The 19,149-nt window shown below is 37.8% G+C and overlaps 2 protein-coding genes across 3 annotated transcripts in view; one reads left to right on the plus strand and one right to left on the minus strand.

The window, feature by feature from the left end:
• Nucleotides 1–3,215: 3,215 nt before the first annotated feature.
• On the plus strand, nucleotides 3,216–4,401 carry LOC107103625 (neuropeptide B-like). Its single transcript, XM_015403397.1, has 2 exons — nucleotides 3,216–3,645; nucleotides 4,114–4,401. The coding sequence occupies exons 1-2, from the start codon at nucleotides 3,382–3,384 to the stop codon at nucleotides 4,240–4,242; spliced, it is 393 nt and encodes a 130-aa protein (XP_015258883.1). The 5' UTR covers nucleotides 3,216–3,381; the 3' UTR covers nucleotides 4,243–4,401.
• Nucleotides 4,402–4,513: 112 nt separating this feature from the next.
• The window catches only part of LOC107103628 (guanine nucleotide-binding protein G(o) subunit alpha-like), a 41,898-nt gene continuing 27,262 nt past the window's right edge, over nucleotides 4,514–19,149 (minus strand). Inside the window, exons 8-9 of one of the 2 annotated variants that reach the window (XM_015403401.1) lie at nucleotides 14,306–14,393; nucleotides 4,514–5,814 (exon numbers count right to left, since the gene is read on the minus strand). In XM_015403401.1, the coding sequence (XP_015258887.1) occupies nucleotides 5,624–5,814; nucleotides 14,306–14,393 (279 nt within the window). In that variant the 3' untranslated portion in view covers nucleotides 4,514–5,623. The remainder of the gene's footprint in view (nucleotides 5,815–14,305; nucleotides 14,394–19,149) is intronic. The other variant, XM_015403402.1, reaches the window with a different exon arrangement.

A 19,149-nucleotide genomic window follows, 5' to 3' on the forward strand; every position in this document is an offset into this window, starting at 1 on the left:
ACCTGCAGGACAGGGGGCCTTGAGGACCGAGTTTGGGGATGCCTGCCCTAAACCCTTCAAACACCAGGCCTAAATAGAGCAGGGACCATATAGTGGACTTTATAGTGAATTCAGTTAACTGACCATTCAAACGATCGGACGCAGCCGAGGACTCTTCCAATCCGGCGTAATCAGCCAATAAATCTGGCCATCGGAGGATACAGCCACTGAATTCAAACTCAGCACATACCACTCACCACTCCATGGTGCATTTTTTTTATTCACTTCTCAGCCATCAGTTAGCACCATAACTAGCTCCAGCTGCTGCCACTAATCAGCCCCAAGTCTTTCCAACTGTTGCACACCCTTTATATACCTGCCTCACTTTCCACCGGCTCCCAGAATGTAATTAAACTAATTAGTCTGCTTATCTGGGGTCCCAGAAATGTTTTACTCTACCTTTTCCTGCAAGTCAGTCTTATTGGAAACACAGCAGCTTCTGGCTACAAACGTCTGCGCAGCTGCAAGCCATCTGACCTGTTAGTTTTCATTGGCAAAACTGAGTTTTTGGAGCATTGAATTATTTTGAGGCCGTAGTGGCAGTACAGATTGTTGCGCCAAATAAGAGCCTGAAAATGTCATGCATCTTATCTGTATAAAATAAACATATGTATTTGATATACATATGTGTTTTTTGTACCTCATTAAATAATTTGACTAATTTACCTATGAAACAATATCTTATAAACAACATGAACCTTTTTGGTTTGTCATTCGTACTATGAGTGCTTGGTGTAATAAAGAGGGTGATTGTGTTCCTCTGGTTTTTTTATTCAAGCAAAGTCGTTTTTGTACAGTAAAAGGGCTCTAACTTTTTTGTTTGTTTTGTTTTTTGTAGACAGTTTCTTCAGCTTTGGAAAATACACTTTCATAGGAAACAGATGAGGATGCTGTGATACGGTGCTTATTGGCTAGGTGGTATAGATTTGGATAGAGAGTTTTATGCTCTACCCAACTATTTCAGCGGATCCTCTGCTCGGTCCAGAGGATGAGCAGAGAAGTATTGCTACACCTCCTCTATAGCATCTGTAAAACCAAGATAACAACCTGTTATTACATTATTCATCTTACCTAATATGCGTAGATTGCTTGATGGTTCATGCCCCTGTTCTACACGTATTAGGTAAGATTAATAATGTAATAACAGGTTGTCACCTTACCTAATATGTGTAGATAAGGGACATGAACTATGGTTCATGTCCCTTATCTACACATATTACATTAATCACATAACCTAACATGAACAGGAACATGAACCATTGCTTGAGCCATAATAAATGAACTAAGTAGCGCCAAATGTTCAAATCTCTGCCTCTCACCTCGAAGCACTCAGCTGAGTCCACCTGAATGAAGCAGTGAAGGGGTTGAAACATCATCGGTCATGTCACGTGACGCAAACTCCAGCCCACTGCATCACCATAACCACCCTGTCGATTTTGAAGCATGCATCGAAGCATCAGTGTTGGAGTTTAGAGGTAACCTTACCTGTTGCACAGCTGCAAGGTACGTCTGTCCTTCTGGATAGCTCTAAGCCATGTCCGACCTTCTGGAAAGGTCTAAACCATTTCTGAACTTCTTCAAGCTACGTCTGACCTTCTGGACAGCTCTAAGGCACATCTGAATCTCTGGACAGCTCCAATCCATGTCTGCCTTTCTTGACCGCTCCATGCTGCATCTTACCATCACTGCAGGTTCTAGCTGTGGCTAATCCTCTCTCCAAACTGAAGTCTAGCCTGGTGCTGTCAGCTACTCCAGATCAAGTCTCTGCATTAATTGTCGGACACAATCCCAATGATCTCCAGGACCTGCCAGCCTGCACATTGTCTGCAACAACCTTGCCCTTGTCAATAAAACTTTAAAATGTCATGACATAACAGGAAAACCTTCTTGGCATTCCTTCGGCTTGGACTTCACCAGAAACCACACCTCAAATTGCAATTAAAATAGGGATCAGGGGAGCCAGGAAGCTCACAATTTACATGGGCCTAATGTGTCATCATGCTTTCACATAGCCAATTAACTTTTCATAGCCAGATTATAAACTGGAGTTTGTTGGTCTATATGTATAAGTAATGCATTAGTTGTATATATATATATATACATAACAGCTATATATATATATATATATATATAATTTTTATAATTTTTAAATTACAGAATTGTTTAGTACTACAAGCTGAAGGAGATGAAAGCAAACACATATATTTACATGTTAATGATTTTTGACAGGAGATATATGATAAGCAGAATGACATAAAAAAAAAAACTTTTTAGCAAAACATTACTCATTTAGTCGTTTTTATAAAACCAAAGCAAGCAAATACTAACTTTTAAATTAAGGCAAGCATAGCTTACCCACAGAATTTTCAACTGACTTTACAAAGAAAATGATCAAACTAAATAGTTTAAGTTAATTAGTTCAAAACTTAAAATAACTAGATAGATAGGTAGATAGATAGATAGAAAGAGAGATAGATAGATTCCAGTCAAAGCGCAGAGAGAAATATAGATAAGAAATATTTGTACAATCAATGTGTACAGGTGGCATTCATCCATTTTGACAGAGCTGAGCAGTTTTACAAAGAACAATTTAAATTGGTTAAGAAACAGATTTAGAGCTGTGCTGCAATGTGGCTCTATGCATGGGGGATGACTATAAAAACCCAACTAACTATTCAGATACATTAAAGAAATGAAAACAGTATATATAATTTCCTTCCTGTTCTGTCATTAAAAGGGTTTATGATTTTGACAGATAAATAGGAACATTTCAGGGGACTGATCTTTGTCTCCTGGGCTTAAAAAAAAAAACAAAAAAACAAGAAGAGGCCTGCTGAGAGGGAGGAAAACACTTTGCAGATGCTTGTTATTTTTTATTAAAAGTTAAAGAAAGAACAGTTATAATACTATGATAAAATATTTGACTATAACACACAAAGCATTTCAGTTAAACTATTAGCAGTAGACTAGTAATAGTTTCTCCAAATGATCTCATCCCAAGGTTGACAGATTTACTTTGACCCCTTAAAGCGTCAGTAGGGGTGACGTCCCTTCACCTCCCCCTCAAACCTCACAGACATCATCATTATTGGCTCCAACAGGCCATCAGAAACGGATCAATTAGGGTTGTTTCCCCCCATTTTCTTCAGACGGATCATCATCCGCCCACCTCGGCTCTGATTTGACGAATTTCTTTTGTCACGATAAACCTCATCTCGCCTGCCTATATAAGAAAGGGAAAGTTTCCTAAGATTCAAGCAAAAACAAAGTGTCCAGAGACTAAAAGCAGACAAGAAGAAGCATCGTTTTCCTGTGCGTAAAACTTAATAAAAGTGCCAAAAGATGGAAAAGTCGGTGAGGTTCGCCGTGGTGTGCGTCGGAGTGTCTCTGCTCATCTCCTGCCAGCCGGTCCAAGCCTGGTACAAGCAGGTGACCGGACCCAGCTACTACTCTGTGGGCCGCGCCTCCGGGCTCCTGTCCGGCATCAGGAGGTCTCCATATGTCCGGAGAGCAGAGACCGAGGAAACGGTGATGGACAGCGGGGAGGCGGCGGGGGGCAACGCGATCCAAGACACCAACAGGCAGATCTCCGTCCTGAAGAACATGGTAGGCGCACATTTGTTTTCAGTTACGAATGAGACGCCTGTTGCATTAAAATCAGACATCATTTTGATGCAAAGGGTTGAATTCCGGTGTTAAAGAAAAAACCCGTGACCCGTGATATGTGACAAGCGCTTTTTGTGATGGAGTCTCTACTATCCATAACTTCACAGGATTCATACTTAAAGCAAATGTGAGGAAATTAACACGTAAACCTAAAGAAGTTTATTGAGAAACACATAGATCTCACTATATGAAGGATCACAGTGTTTTTGTTTTGTGCGCAAATACGCACAGCTGCGCTTGTTACAGTTTGCACAGAAAAAAGCTGCTCTGGTGGTTAGAAATAACTATTTGGATTGAAAAAATTAAAACAAATAAACATTTATTCTCACAGATTTTTATTTTTTTTTTTACAAAATCCCTTAATTTTCAAGCGTTTCATTTTAGTTTTCGCTTCTCTCTATCTTGCAGGCCATCTGTCTGAAGGACATCTCTCCAAACCTGAAGAGCTGCGAGCTGCTGCAGGATGGGACTGGCACCTTCCAGTGCAAGGCAGATGTCTTCCTCACTCTGGACTCCTTGGACTGCCTGTCTGCATGAGTCCCTGTAAATCCTCCTCATCATCCTCTTAAAAAAAAAAACATTAAAAAAGATATATAGAGAAAAGCAGATAGAGATCAAAACAGAGATGATGGATAGACAGAGATGGGTTTTGATAACAGAGTGTGTGGCTGAATATTCTCTCTTTTATTTTAAAGTGAAAAAAAAATAAATGTTCAATTTTGCTTTACGTTAGACTTTTAACGACACCTGTTTCAATTTTGGTGCAATAATAATTATGTCTTTTATAATGTGTAGAAGAAAAAAAATATGTAAACAAGGAAAAAAATAAAGTCAAAAGTTAGTCAAAGCCATTTCATCCCTTGTATACACCAAAAATGTTCAGAAATGTCCCCAAGTTTCTCTGCAGTTTTCAAGAATTCCTGTAAATGACTTTTATTTATTTATCTATTAAAATGAACAAATAATATTAACATGTTGTTTGAATTTTATTTGTTTCTTTAACTCTCATCCAAGACAAGAGAAAAAAAAAATCTTAAGAGCGTCACATTTATTTTGTTCGGAATTTCAAAATAACAAAAACATACAAAGATGAGGTTCACAGAAAGGAATATTCTCTTGTTAAAATACACACATCACTACTTCATCATCATGTAAGGCACTTGAGGGTGTTTTGTTTTTTTTCCTCTGCGGGTTCCCTATCAGACTGCAACATCCATCATCATATCTGACTGAAGTCAGGGTGTGTTGGCACTATCCGTTGCTCGGGGGAACCCTTCAAAAACAAACTCCGGAAAAGATAATGCCACAAATCACACATGCAGGAGGCAGCGTTTTGCATGACAACCCCGAGTTTATGAGTGTATGTGTCAGATCCAGAGACAATAACCCTCGCCGATAGAAAGAAAGGAAATTAAATCCAAGTCAGACGCCTCAGGGATGTTTTTAATGTACATGTTTTGCTTCTAATAAGCTTTGAAGCATCATCATTGGCTAATATTAGTCAGTGGGACAGTTAATGGCACAGATTAAGATGCCTGCTGCGTCTGGGGTCTCGGATGAACACAAACCGGTGAGCTGTAATACAGCGATGAGCGCCTCATTAGGAGGATGTGACGCACAGTGTGGGGACATGGTGATGGATGAGGGGAAAAACACATGATGGTATGCATGGGTGAATCCTGCAAGTTAAGGGGACATACAGTAAAACCGCCTCGCTGTTGAGCTTTCTGCACAAAACAAAACAAGGGGAAAGGCCCATGTGTTTAGCAAGCTTTTCCAAGATGCTTAGCGCTTGGTTTTATGTAATAGTCAGTTAAATATTAATAAACAGCAAAGTCTTTGTTTTGGTTAACTTTTTTTTAATGCTACTTCACTGGGGGAGGTTTCAGCATCCAGAGTTCCACAGCACCTCTCCCAGCTACAGGAGGGACACAGCCTCCAAATTCTCCTTAATGATCGTGTCCATAACCACCTGAAAGACCACCTGGATGTTGGAGGTGTCGGTTGCCGTGGTGAAATGGTGGTAGATGAGCTTCTTAGGTATTTTGTTGAGCGAGACGAAAGTGGCGACAATAAATCCTGCAGCTGAATCTACATCGCAGTCAGCACCTGGGGGATAAAACAAAAGTTTGCTTTTCTATTACTGATAGAAAGATGGTTTATCCTACTAATTAAGGCCTCTGGTTCAGGCAGAGATGTGAGACATAAAATTTGATCCTCTAGGGATGGATCGGCTTTAAGGGTTTAACAACCACTGCATGAAACAAAAATGAACTATGACCCCCTGCAGAGAAATGGATTGGTTAATTAAATGGCTGACTGGAGACTGAATGGCTGGCAGCTATGTTTACACTAAGGATCTTACTGTTGTGAAACTTTGGGTTTTACTTACAGCTCTGATCCAGAGAAAGTATAAAAGTTTAACAGGCTACAGTGTTTTGTATGCAGGCATCTCTGCTGTACAAACAGGCAACCAGTGACCTTATTTATTTTAGTCTCTGCTTATTTTGATGGGGCAGCAAATGCTGGCAGTCTTTTAACAACATTTCATACTATATTGGGCTATTTTTATTTTACCTAATCTCGCTAATTACTGTTTTCGTACAGATTTTCCATTTAAAAAATACATTGTTTTCCAGACCGGCATAAAGGGGGTTTACAGTTATATTTCAATGTTGCGAACATTTGAAATGTTGTGAATATTTGAATCCAAAGAATTTATCTAGATAGTTGCTAAAAAAATTTCCACAGCACTTAGAAACTTAGATGTGCTCTCATTCAAATCTATAATTCAGAGGGCCTGATCTTTAAAATGTTTACTTACATGTGCTTGAACTAGTACTATCTTATAAAACGTGCTAACATTTCTGCACAAGCAGAGCATAAGGCACAAAATGGGTAAAACTAGCAATTCACCAGGTAGTGCATACATGCCTTTTTTTGCTTGCATCTTCAACAATTTGTAAATAAAACTTTAATGACCAAACTGCAAACATTAATGGATGAGGATATCCAAATGTAAACATTTACCAGGTGCAAAGGGATTTTCCTAATCTAAAACTCCACTGTCTCTGCAGTTTATGTTTTAGCAACAGGTACAAACCCAAAGCAAAGATTTCTTTGGTCATTGTGACCACAAAGGATGCATCAATACATGGAGAGATATTCTGTGCGCATTTACACATCTGGAGAGTAAGAAATTAACCTAGCATGAGCAAGATTGATGCCTGTAGTTCAATTTGAATTCTACATTTCAGTATTATTCTGAAAAGGCTCCTGTGTAAAATGTTCACAAAAGTGAGGGACATTCAGCACAATTATTCAAGTGGATTGGGTAAACCTTCATGTGGCACCTTCCTACTATGTCTAGCTTTTAGCCAATCACAGCAGCAGTGGCAGCTGTGACATGTGCTTGATTTGTTTTACAACTAGCAGAGCTAAATGATAAATCAAACTCTTACCAAATCCAGTTGGCACAATCATGTCCTTATGCTTGTTATGCAAAAGTAAATAGAGGATATTCCAGATAAAACTGGCGCAGCCATGCTTGTTACTACAAGCCCCCCAGAATTGCCCCATTTACGCTACCCCTCTGAAACCGATCTGTGCCAAGTACGGATCGAGCTTGGATCAGTTAACCGTGCCGAGCTTGGTTCCTTATGGCCATCACGCTAGCACGGTTCCTTGCCTCCTACCAGTTGTCCACAGTACTACAGCTGACAAGGCAGAAAACCTGTGAAGTGAGTCAGCTGACAGTAAATAGTAGATGACGCGGTCTACTCATGCGCTCTTTGTTATCAGAGAACCATGCCACAACTGAGCCGTACCGAGCCCTGCTGTTGAACTAGTACTATATTTAGCATGGTCTGGTTGTGTCTTGCACGGTCCAGTTCAGCTGCATTCCATTTACACTCAACAGTTATCTCTGTTACAGTGCTCGGACCGTTCTCGGCACGGTTTCAAAAGGGTAGAGTACATGGGGCTTATGTCTCAACCATGAGTTGTTGCTCTTTCTCTGCATTCCTCTTTTGCTTTTTATGTGACTGTCGATCAGTGTTTTTCGATCCTGGTCCTCAAGGCACCCTTCTCTGCATGTTTTGGATGTTTCTGAGGTTCAGCAAACCTGATTAAGATGATTGCAGTTCAGCAAAGCCTGATGATCTGCTATCAATTGATAACAGGTGTGTGAAAGCGGGGAAACATCTAAAACATGCAGGGCACGGTGCCTTGAGGACCAGGATTGAAAAACACTGCTGTAGATACTGTCATAGTACCATAGATTCTTTCTGCTTCTAGACCTTTTCCTGTGCATTAAAGTCAACTTTTGTCACTTTAAGGGTAGAACAAACCTGAGAAAGTAAAGTGTCTCTAATTCGCTGCTTTTTAGGAAATCCGACGTCAAATGTTTTCTTCTTCGCTTCATTTAGTTAAGTTAGCAAAGCATCTTCAGGCTACTACCTTGTTTTGTAGTGTTTCGGGTCAATCGGGTATTGAGAGGAGTTGCTGGAGGTAATTCCAGGTATTTAGGGCACACTCTGCTGTAAATCTGACTGTGACTCTTTGGGGAAGGGTGGGGGGTCAATCTACAAAGACAACTTTTCCCATGTGCAATGATATCATTTATTTAATTTTCATTATTTTTATCATTTAATTCTTTACTTTTGTTTGAAGCACCTTGAAGCTAACTATGTGGAGAGCGCTTTAAATATTATTAAGTTAATATTAGCATTATTATATTAAATTATTTTTTTATCAATATCACCTCTGATAGCTTAGAAGCTCATCTTTCACACTGAGCCTGGTTCTGCTGGAGGTTTCTTCCTGCTGTTAAAAGGGAGTTTTTCCTCACCACTGTCACTACAATCATGCTTGATTGCCTTCGAGTCAATGAGTCGATGCAATCAACTGGTTTTCCTTAGATAGAAAACTTGAAATCAATTTGACTGGATGATCTGGTGAACTGTAAAGTTTCTTGAGATGACGTGTGTTGTGAATTGACGCTATATAGATAGATGAAGTGAACTGAATTGAATAAAGGCCACTCTCAAACTTCCAGAAGAACACGCAATCAGGTAGTTTTAATTGGGCAGAACAAATTGCTTTGCATATTTATTATGTAGGGGAGTGGCGGCCTAATGGTTAGGGGATAGGGCTTTGAATTCTGAGATTGGGAGTTCGATCCCTCACTCCCCCAGACTGCCACTCTGGGTCCCTGAGCAAGACCCTTAACCCCACACTGCTCCCCGGGCGCCGTACAATGGCAGCCCACTGCTCCCCAAGGGGATGTGTTAAATGCAGAGATAAATTTCTCCAATGTGAGATCAATAATGTTCAATTTTTGTGGCATCTTTGTGGCATTATGCATTAAAGGTGATAAATGTAACTCCTCCAGACCAGGAAAATGTGCATCTGCGCTCACCTGCTTCACCTGTACTGTTTGCTAGTTCAGAAGAAAAGCGGTAACCTCCATTAACCTTCTGAGCCACTTTGTTTCCAATGCTCAAAAGCTTGATGGATGCTAACCATTTTTTTTTCTTTGAAGAAACCTTTTTTAAAGAGCTGTCATGGAGTTGCTAGGATCTGGCAATGTCTTAGCTCCATCTCATGTGACTTTAATCCACTATTCCTATTGCTGCATTATCCTTTCAACTAATGCTGACATAACCAGAAGTAAATATCTAGATATTTTGAACCTGTCAAAATGTATAAAATAAATATTTATTTTACTTTTACTCTGCACCATTCTATACATTCTATGTATCATTTTTTTATGTATAATTTGATGGAAAATCTGTAGATTTAGTTTAAGACAAAGTTTGAAACTACAACAAAAAACACCTATATAATTTGCATGGCATCTAAACTAAATTTTGAGCCTTTACTGAAAAAATTAACAGTTTCTACTTTTTTTACCGAAAAAATTACAAGGAAAATGTCATCCTTAAATATGAAAAACGTATGATGTTTGAAAAGTCTAACTTTTTCCCCCAATTTTTTTTCAATTCCAAAAAGATCAAGATTTCTGGACTCTTCAAGACTCCGTAACAAACCTGTAATTGCCAATAAAAAATAAAAAAGCCTCTTTAGAGAATGTAATCTTCTGGTTTTAGTAAGGCTCTAAAAGCAATGATTGTTTAAAAAAAATGTGAATTTGGTTAATATATCCCTCTATGTGATGCTTAGAAAAACAAACACAAAAACAATTCATTCCTTGCAGCTGCAAACCTGAGCAAGAACCTGGACTCATCATCATGTCTGCGCTCGGAGTCAAACAGACGCTTGCTCTGCTGGCTGACCCCAATCCAAGCCGTGTTAGCATTTTTATTGGCATTTGCATGAGAGCAGAGAGGACACGGCCCCCGTTGATCCCGCTGAGATACGGGAGATGAAACATTGAGCAGATTTAAAAACCTCCAGAAATAACAGCATGTGGGACACTAAGAGCTTATTATTGTCTCTGTGTTTAATAAGCTCCCATACCTGCTATGGGGTAATACATCTCTGTAAAGTACTCAATCTTGAAGGATTGACAAACGTTAGTAGATATCTACAACCTACTGCAGTCGAATTAAAATAATTTCTTTTAAGGTTTATTGCATTAAATATAAGCAGGGAAAGCAGATAAATGCATAGTTGAACATGGAGTCCATTAGTACCATAAGAAACATAATCAGGTGGGTAATGGTCAAATGCTGATGAGTAGCTGATCAGTCTTTATGATGGAAATCTTAAAAGGTTTACTTAAAATTCAAAACCTTGTTTAGAAATTGATGATGAAAAAGTCTGTGCTATAGGATCAGTGCTTAGGTTGCAGCTGGAAGAAAGGATCTGAATACTTACAAATTATAAGTGCAAATCGTAACTTAAGTAATCAATAAACCTTATCCTTGATATTATACATTCTATAATCTGTTTGGTTACAATGAGCTGCATTTCCTAATTAAAAATATCAAATTAACAGTTTATTATATTTTTTTGATTCTATGTAACACTTAACAAACAATAGAAATATGTACTTTCTTTAAAATTATGTAAGTCTAGAGCTTTGCTATTAACAATAAGCAGATGGACTGCCTGAGCTGATTGTTTTTTATATCTGTAAACCTGATTATGTTGGATTTAAACAGCCAGAGATGTTTATAAACTCATACTTTGATTCATTGTCATACAAATATGGTTCTATTGATCTGAAAGCTGTATATCCATAGCTCTTTGTTTGGGTTGGAAGAATTTGATTCTATATTAAAAATTATGTTATAAAGAGAAAATTTAAGTTGGATTACCTCTCGTCAGCACAGGGTGAAAACTATATTTAATCAAATGTTGGTTAGCGAACTGCAATTTCACCCAATTGTTATTCATATCAATAATAAGGTTCTGGCATGATTAAATTGGATCTTTGACCTCTCTGGTTGACCCTACGATTTCTGTGAATGGAGGAAGGCACCCTCACTGGTTTATGCATTGCAACAGTAACCCTTGTGATGCTGCCACCCCCATGCTACAGTCCTGATACATTTTTTTAATGTTATTAGAACTAGAGAGCACATTTGTTTAAAATAGTATTTTATTAGTGCAGTTTTGAGCAGTTTGAAAAAAACAAACGGGCATGAGAGTGCTGCACTTCTGTGTTTGGCCACAGGTGGCATTATTATTTCAAAGGCCTTTAAAGCTACAGTGTGTAATAATTACAGGGATATACAGTCAGAAATTTAATATATTATACATAACTATGTTATTTATCATCATCTACGAGCTCAGCCTCTTAACCTTAATATTTGCGTTGCCTTAGAATTCGTTATTTATAATTACATAGGAGCGGGTCTCGCAGCCATGGAGGCAGACATCTTTGCGCTACGGCAGCGCAGAGCCAACAAACTAGCGATTGCGAGATCGCCAAAACGTCACAACGATGTAGAAAAAATAACGGGTATATTTAATGTCTTAAGTCTACATGAAATCTATACCCTACACAGACTAATGAAATACTATCTGTAAAATTTTCTATGTAAACAAACCTCATCACTTGAGAAGGTAGGTGATGCGGACGTCGTGGAAGACATTTTGTCCCGTAACACTCGCCGTACTGCTGGGGGGGAGAAGCGGTGGGGGGGAGATGTTCATGTTGCTGCAGTCTGACCGCTAGATGTCGCTAAAAGTTACACACTGTAGCTTTAATGTCTTTTTAAAGTATCTACATATTTGAGTTGAACTTGAATGTTTTCATTTTGGAACAAAGGTTTCTCTTTTGGTCCACCTTAGCTCAGATTGATGTAAAACACATAGAAACTTCCCTTTCTGCTGTCCCAGTTCTTGTTCTACCTGAGCCTTTGTGGTTCTTTGGGTGCTCCTTAACCTTTCAGCTGAGGGTAATATGATGAAACTTGAACCCAGCTAGACTTTTCAACAGGACAATAATTCAAAGCAAATAAAAACTGGTTTGAAACATCACATAGGGCTTTCTGAATCTGCTGACCCAAGTCTTCTCTAAACTTGTGTATGATAGTTAAAAGTTTGGTTTGTAGTATAAAAACAATCAGTTGAAATTAACGCCAAATTTCCCAAAATAAGAGAGCTCAGACATCCAGCCAGAGGGTTGCTGTCAATACAGGAATGTACTTTGAGGTACAACCTGCTTGGAGGCATTTAACCAAATATAATTGAGGTCTGTCTTTTTTTTTTTTTTTTTTTAATCAAATGTTCTGTTCCATCTTCTGCTACTTTTCTACATTTCTACTTTTTAAATTTCTACTCTGGTCCTGCAGGTTCTGTAACAGCATTTTCCCCTCTGCCATAAGAACTGTAGAAACTCTAATCAAGTAAAAAAAATTGAGTCTCTGCATCACACTGATAACATCATACTTTGAAGATTTAATATGTAAATTTTCAAAATAGAACTCAACTCAGTGTTTCTACTCATCGCACCATATATATTTATTTATTTTTCATACTGCTCTGAACCTTCCACATCAATGCCTTTTGTGCCATGTCTTTCCTACACAGTTTACATTTGGATCACTGCTGCACTTTATAAAAGGAAATGTTCTTTTTCACTGCTAAGTTGCTGCTCATGAACTGTTGGAAAGCTGTATGTAACGAAATTTCGCGTTCCGAAACGCGAAATTTTGTTACATTAAAGATAGACATAAAGTTTGTCTAAGTCTTAGTTAAAATAAGCAGAAAGTAAAGGCGTTTATTCAAATTGTAAACAAAGCATAAGTGACATTGTAGGGGCTAAGCCGACGCTTAAAGCCACTGTAATGTTTTTAAAACTGGAATCTTATGGTTGACGCGCTTTGCCCGGGTTAGATGGTGTGAACAGGAAATGTCCAGACGCTGTTCTTGCTGTTTAAAGGCTGATTTATTCCCACTCTTGCTGCTTACAAAACAAAAAAAATGATACAACAGCCAGCTGTGAGTTGACAGCGTTTACCCGCCATGCGGTCAAACCGATTTGCCCTTTCCAGTGAAACAAACGCCCATACACACATCATTTCCCCTCTTTTATAGAGCTTATACATAATGGCTTCTACAGACATTTTAACTGTATATGCCAGTAGCTAACTCTGGAGCATACACAGTTTTTTCTGAATGATGACTGCATCTTACTAATATTAGTTATTGTTTTGGTTTAATGCTTTTTTTGGCTTATTTTGTGAGTAAATAAAGCCTCTCTGTGTACATTTACCATAAAAACACTATTACAGATATAGTTAAACAAGTCAAAGCAACAGAGGTGAGAAGATGTGGAACTCACAACAATTTTGCAAAATTAATGAAGGAAAGCCATAGATGTTTTAAAAGTGCAAAAAAACGCTTAAATAATTATCCTTTCTAGTACTGATAGTAGTGACAAGAATACTGGTTGTCAAGTATTCAGTCTAAAAACAAACGATATCACAGACAGACAGACAGACAGACAGACAGACAGACAGACAGGCAGACAGACAGACAGACAGACAGATAGACAGATAGATAAATAGATTCAAATAAACAGTACATGGGAGCAGCTTTTCACACCTACTGTAATCCAGAAGAGCAATTTTATATATTTAATTTGCCATGAATCCAATTAAAATATGTATACTATGACTTATCTTTAAATATTTCTTAACTGACTGTTTCTGTTGACCATGCTGAGCTGTTGCATTATTGTGAAGTATTGCAGGATGGTACGTAATAAGTACCTGAGTCAATTCTTGCCATCTGACTTTCTGATAGTTATATAGTGCTGCTAACAGATGGTGCAAAATTGTTTATAACTGCTTATCATGCCCACTACTGGAATTCGATTTAGGCCAAATATGGACTATTTAAAAACTATCAGGACGGGGGCTTGGTGTAGATAAACATATTTTATTATGATCAAATGTTTATTTGTATAGGTATATGATGTAACTCTACCCCTTTAAGAGTACATTTAACATGATTCTCTAAGGTAAATGTAGAGTCTAATATAAGTAATGAAAATCTGACTTTTTCTGGCAAAAATTCTATTTAAAACCTTTAATGTGTATAATCAATGTTACTTCTCACCCAGGCCATAAAAGTTTATAACATTTGAAATGGTCATCCGATGTGCATGTGCTGACAGGCATACCTTTAAACTGTGGCAAATATAACCGCAGATGTCGTCTCGTGTGTAAAATCTTCTCTTGAAAAAGGTCTATCTTGTTCATGAATAAAATCTGTAAAAACAACAAACAATCAGTGGTGACTGAAAGTGCTGAAAACTCAACATATTCTGTCTTCCTAAAGATAATAAAAGAGAGAAAAAAAGTAACTATAAAAAAGATAATGACGATAATATCAGTTCATGTAAAAATGGCACATGAAGGAATTCATGTCATGAATTGGATCTGCTTCACTTCACTACCCTTTCCATAAATCTGTCTCCCTGCTTGTTTTCTCACCAAACTTCTGCTTAGATGCCAAAATGCTGTTCTGGTACTTCAGGCTTTGTACCCAACCAATTAAAACTGTGACTTTGTTCTACATTTTCTTCGCTTGTCTGATCACAAAGTCAAACAGGAGTACAAAAAGCCCTGGATAATAACAAGGGAGTGATAAGGTAGAGCATATTTTCAATAAACAGGATGCAGAGCAACACCAAGGTGTGTAATTACCACTGACCAGCCACAGTGACGAGTTAATTGAGGTGCAGGTTACAAATTATACTCCCACATAAAAAAACCTATCATTTAACCATTTTATTTAATGAGCCAGTTAGCCGTTGTAATGTGTGGTCCCACACACAATGCCTGCACATAAACACGTCATACACATGGGCATTTTAATTGCCCATTTGCCTCTAATGAAGCTTTAAATAAGTTTGTATGACTAAAAAAAAAGATAAAACAGAAACTTTGTTGGTGTTTTCTGCAGGAGATAAATGTGTAAAACTATTTGCCTGTGACCAAAGTAAACATGAATATGAGTTTTCTTTTGGTTTTATTTAAGAACGTAGTAAATATATGTCTTTTTTAGGAGCTCAGTTTCCACACAGATTCAGCTGAACTATTAACAATTGTCTTTGTGGTGACAGGTTGCTTTATATTTAAAGCCCTAAGAAGGCTTTAAATATCACTTAAATCTATGAGGTCATCACAGGGAAGTTTTAATGTTATTAAACACAAGAAGGAGGGAGGGAGAGGTGAAGAGAAATCACCTTGTCAAATATTAACTTGAACACGACAACCTTTTCAATCACTGGTGGGGAAAAAGCATTTTTCAAATAGTGATTTCCTGTCCAGCCTCTTAATGAATAAATATGTTGTTTACATTTTACTTAAGGCAGACCCTCTTTAGATCATTTATATATATATTAAAGTGTTGCAGTTGTTAGGACTGTTCCCTTTCAGCAAACACATTTCTGGGTTTAGATCCTTCTCCATGCTCGAGTTTCCTGCAGATCAAAAACATCTCTAAATTTCTCTGTGGTATGTGTGCACTTTTTGTCTTTCTATTTCATTGTGTGTTACACTGTGAATGTTGTCTCTCCCCCAATTCCATCTGAAGAAAGGCTCCATGATTGTTAAATAGGTACATATGCTTTCTGAAGTCTACCATTTTATTGTCTGTATTTGTTTTTTCCTTTCAAGTATAGAAGTAAAGTTAAAGGTATAGTGAAGGATTTTCGGGAATTTTTGAAAAGACCCGCCCTCTCAGCTTTAAAAAAATATGCACATGCACAACCCTGTTACCCACTCCAGAGGGGGAAGTCTTATTAAACGTGTAAGAGAGCATGCACAAGCCCATTTCTTCATGTTCACGCTCTGTTTAAAAGTTGCCATGTGCATCGCTCATACAAGTTTACTTTCCAAAAGAAGATTGGCAATTTTTCCACTATGTCAGACTCGTCAACCGGTAAGTGAAAGTTGGGACGAGCATGTAGGACAACCTTACGTAAACATATCACCAGAATGACTGACAATTAGGAGGACCACACATTTTGATGATCCACCCAGAAATAGAACATCCTCCACTATACCTTTAATCTCAATGTCTTAAACATGTGCAGGTAATGTGCCTTCACAACAAACATCAAATCATCAACCTTCCACCTCCATGCTCGATAGATGCTACATTCAGGCTGATCTTTGTGTTTGCTTCTATCATTATTCTGCCCTTTGTGGACTTTTTGGTTCTTTTTAAGCTTCTCTTTTAGTTTTCAGTTACACATTGGTTTCTTCTCCATTTTGTGTCATTCTAGTTGTTTTCCAGTTATATTTAAGTAGTGTTTTTTCAGGTTACTCTCTATTGACCCCTTCTGCCAGTCTCCTTTCCCCTAGTTCCCCTCTAGTTACTTCTATCCACACCTGCTCCCTATCAGCTGATGAGCCCATTATTTATTCCGTCTCCCATATACCGTATACACTTCCTGTGCAGTTCCTCATTGCTGGATCCTCATCATTCTTTAGGTTTAACCCTCCCTCCTAGTTTTTTGGTGCTTGAGTTTTCATGTCTATTGGTTCTGGAGTATGAATTTTGTATTTTTATTTCTTCATTAAATTTAGCAATTAATCATCTCTGCCTCTTCTACTCTGCATTTGAATCCACAACAACATCCACCAACCAACCCTGACAGCCTCCGACGAGCCGTGCTATCAACTATAGCCGGACATCTCTCCTGTTTATTTTTTATTTATGACTGTTTATTGCTGTCAATAAAGTGACATTAGAAAATGTCCAAAAGACATATCTCATAAAGTTAAGATTTCACTTAGCTAAGTAGGGTTGCAACATTCTTTTCAAAGGAAGTGATGCTTTGACCTTTAACCCTTAAAAAAAGCAATTTGTCAGTGTGCATGCACTGTAATAAATTCTTACATTTACCAAGCTGCAGTTACACAAAGCCCCTGTGTTTTATAAGCTCTTCAAGAAAGTCCAAACATACCTGCTTTGTGGGAAATTTGAAAAAAATCTACTTATTTCATTATGAAGGCAAACATGACTCCTCCACACCTACCCAGGTAACAGGTAGCTCCCTGCCCTCTACAGAAGCTCATCCTATCACAAAAATACTGCAGAGTTTATCACAACTGTTTGTATTTAAACATAAGGATTTAATTATTAACTGTTTTTACTTCTCTCTTTTAGTTTAAGAACAATGAAGCAGTTTTTTGTATTGTTTATTTTACTGGATTGTGTTTTGTGACTACTTGGACCCGTGTTCTGTCTAGAACTAAAAGTAGAGCACATCAGCCTGGTTATGAAGTCCTTACACTGGTCTAAAAATCACTGAATGGATCAGCACCTCAATGCATAACAGATTTGTTGTCAGTGTATCAGCCTCCAAGACCACTCAGGTGTTCTAGTTAAAGTCTACGCTGTACAGCTAGAACTAGAACCAAACACGGGGAAGCAGCATTTAGTTCCTACGCTCCATTTATCTGGAACAAACTTTCAGAAGACTGTAAAAGTGCTGGAAGCCTGAGTTCTTTTAAGTCAAAGTTAAAAACCCATTTTCTTAGAGCTGCATTTGACTTTTGAAGTTAAACTGTTAAATAAGGTATCATTAGTTTAAAGTTGTGGTCCAACTGTTTTATCTGTTTTACCACCTGTTTTTACCTGGTTTTCATATTTGCTTGCTTTTATTTTTCTTGAATTTTATGGTTTAATTCATGTAAAGCACTTTGAATTGTCCTCGCACTGAATGAAACCATACAAATAAACAGTGATGGGCATTAGCGCCGCTACATGTAGCGAAGCTATTAGTTTAACTACATGTTCCAGTAGCTTGACCGTAGCGTCGCTGCTTTATTTATCAAGTAACTTTCCTGTAGTGACGTTATTGCTTTGATCAAGTAGCGAGGTAGCGTCCACAAACGCTACAAAATTCAGGGCATAACTAAGAAATGAAACCAGGTTTTCTATTTTGAAACAACAATCAGAGTTATTCGTTGGACATTCACGCATGAGCCTCTACTCTGCCTCTTCTGTGTGTATCTACCGACACATGCGCATGCGCACGGCAGTGGAACTCAAAGAATTACACACACAGACACACGCACACATACAGAGCCACACACACAGGATGGAGGAGGAGACAGGAGCAGAGTGAGAAGAGCAGCCAACTGTCCCTACCATACCGTGGCCTTATCTTCAGAGATTATGAAACTTGTTGAATCCTCAGATAAAAAATAAGTGTACAGATGTCTGCTTTGCAATCCAAAAACCAAACTGTTGTCAACGTCAAGGACATCCAACACCAACCTGAAAACTCACATTCAGGTGAATCACTAATTTCCCTCCTGCAGTATGCAAGTAAAAATATCTAGCATCAGTGTAAATCCCAACTCACTTTAGCCAAATGCTGTATGTAAATGAGTAAAACAAAAGCTACCCACCAACCAACAAGCAGTGTGTGATGGAAAGGGACTAGCCAAGTGGCTAAGCAGAAGTGTTTAAAAAAAAAAAAAAAAAAAAGCTTATGTAATTTTTATAATTGTAACATGAGTGATTTTCAAGGTTCTTGGCCATAGAGAGCTCATGTGGCCAAGATTAGCCATTTGTTTTACATAGTCAAACACTAATTAAAACAGTCAACTACAGTATATTTTTTGAAATAAAAATGTGAAAAATATATCAGCTTTAACTTTATTGGCGCCTTTAATTTCCAGATAGTTCAATCTGATGACTGCCACTAAGATACTCTAATTAGAGAGCAGTAGTGAAACTCAGATATTGTATTTTCATGGCCTAATTTACCTGACAGGATGTTTACATAAATCTGTTTTTAGGCTTTACACAGATAAGATTTTTTAGGTATGGAGGAACAGCTCTCCCATATATAAAAATAAATACATAAATAAATACATGCTCAATAAATAAATAAATAAGCATTCAATTAATTGCCCCCAAAAATACAATGAATAAATATGTAGGTAGAAATTAAATTATACAGTAAGACATAAATGTATATATATATCTCTAAAATAGCTT

The sequence above is a fragment of the Cyprinodon variegatus genome, unplaced genomic scaffold, assembly GCF_000732505.1.
Source record: "Cyprinodon variegatus isolate N-32 unplaced genomic scaffold, C_variegatus-1.0 Scaffold1490, whole genome shotgun sequence".
In the NCBI taxonomy this organism is placed as follows: Eukaryota; Metazoa; Chordata; class Actinopteri; order Cyprinodontiformes; family Cyprinodontidae; genus Cyprinodon; species Cyprinodon variegatus.

What these genes read in the sequence shown, in the direction of transcription:
- LOC107103625 (XM_015403397.1), top strand. Translation starts at nt 3,382, where the DNA reads ATGGAAAAGTCGGTGAGGTTCGCCGTGGTGTGCGTCGGAGTGTCTCTG. An exon ending in TCTCCGTCCTGAAGAACATG is followed by an intron (nt 3,646 to 4,113) that starts GTAGGCGCACAT and finishes TCTATCTTGCAG; the next exon opens with GCCATCTGTCTGAAGGACAT.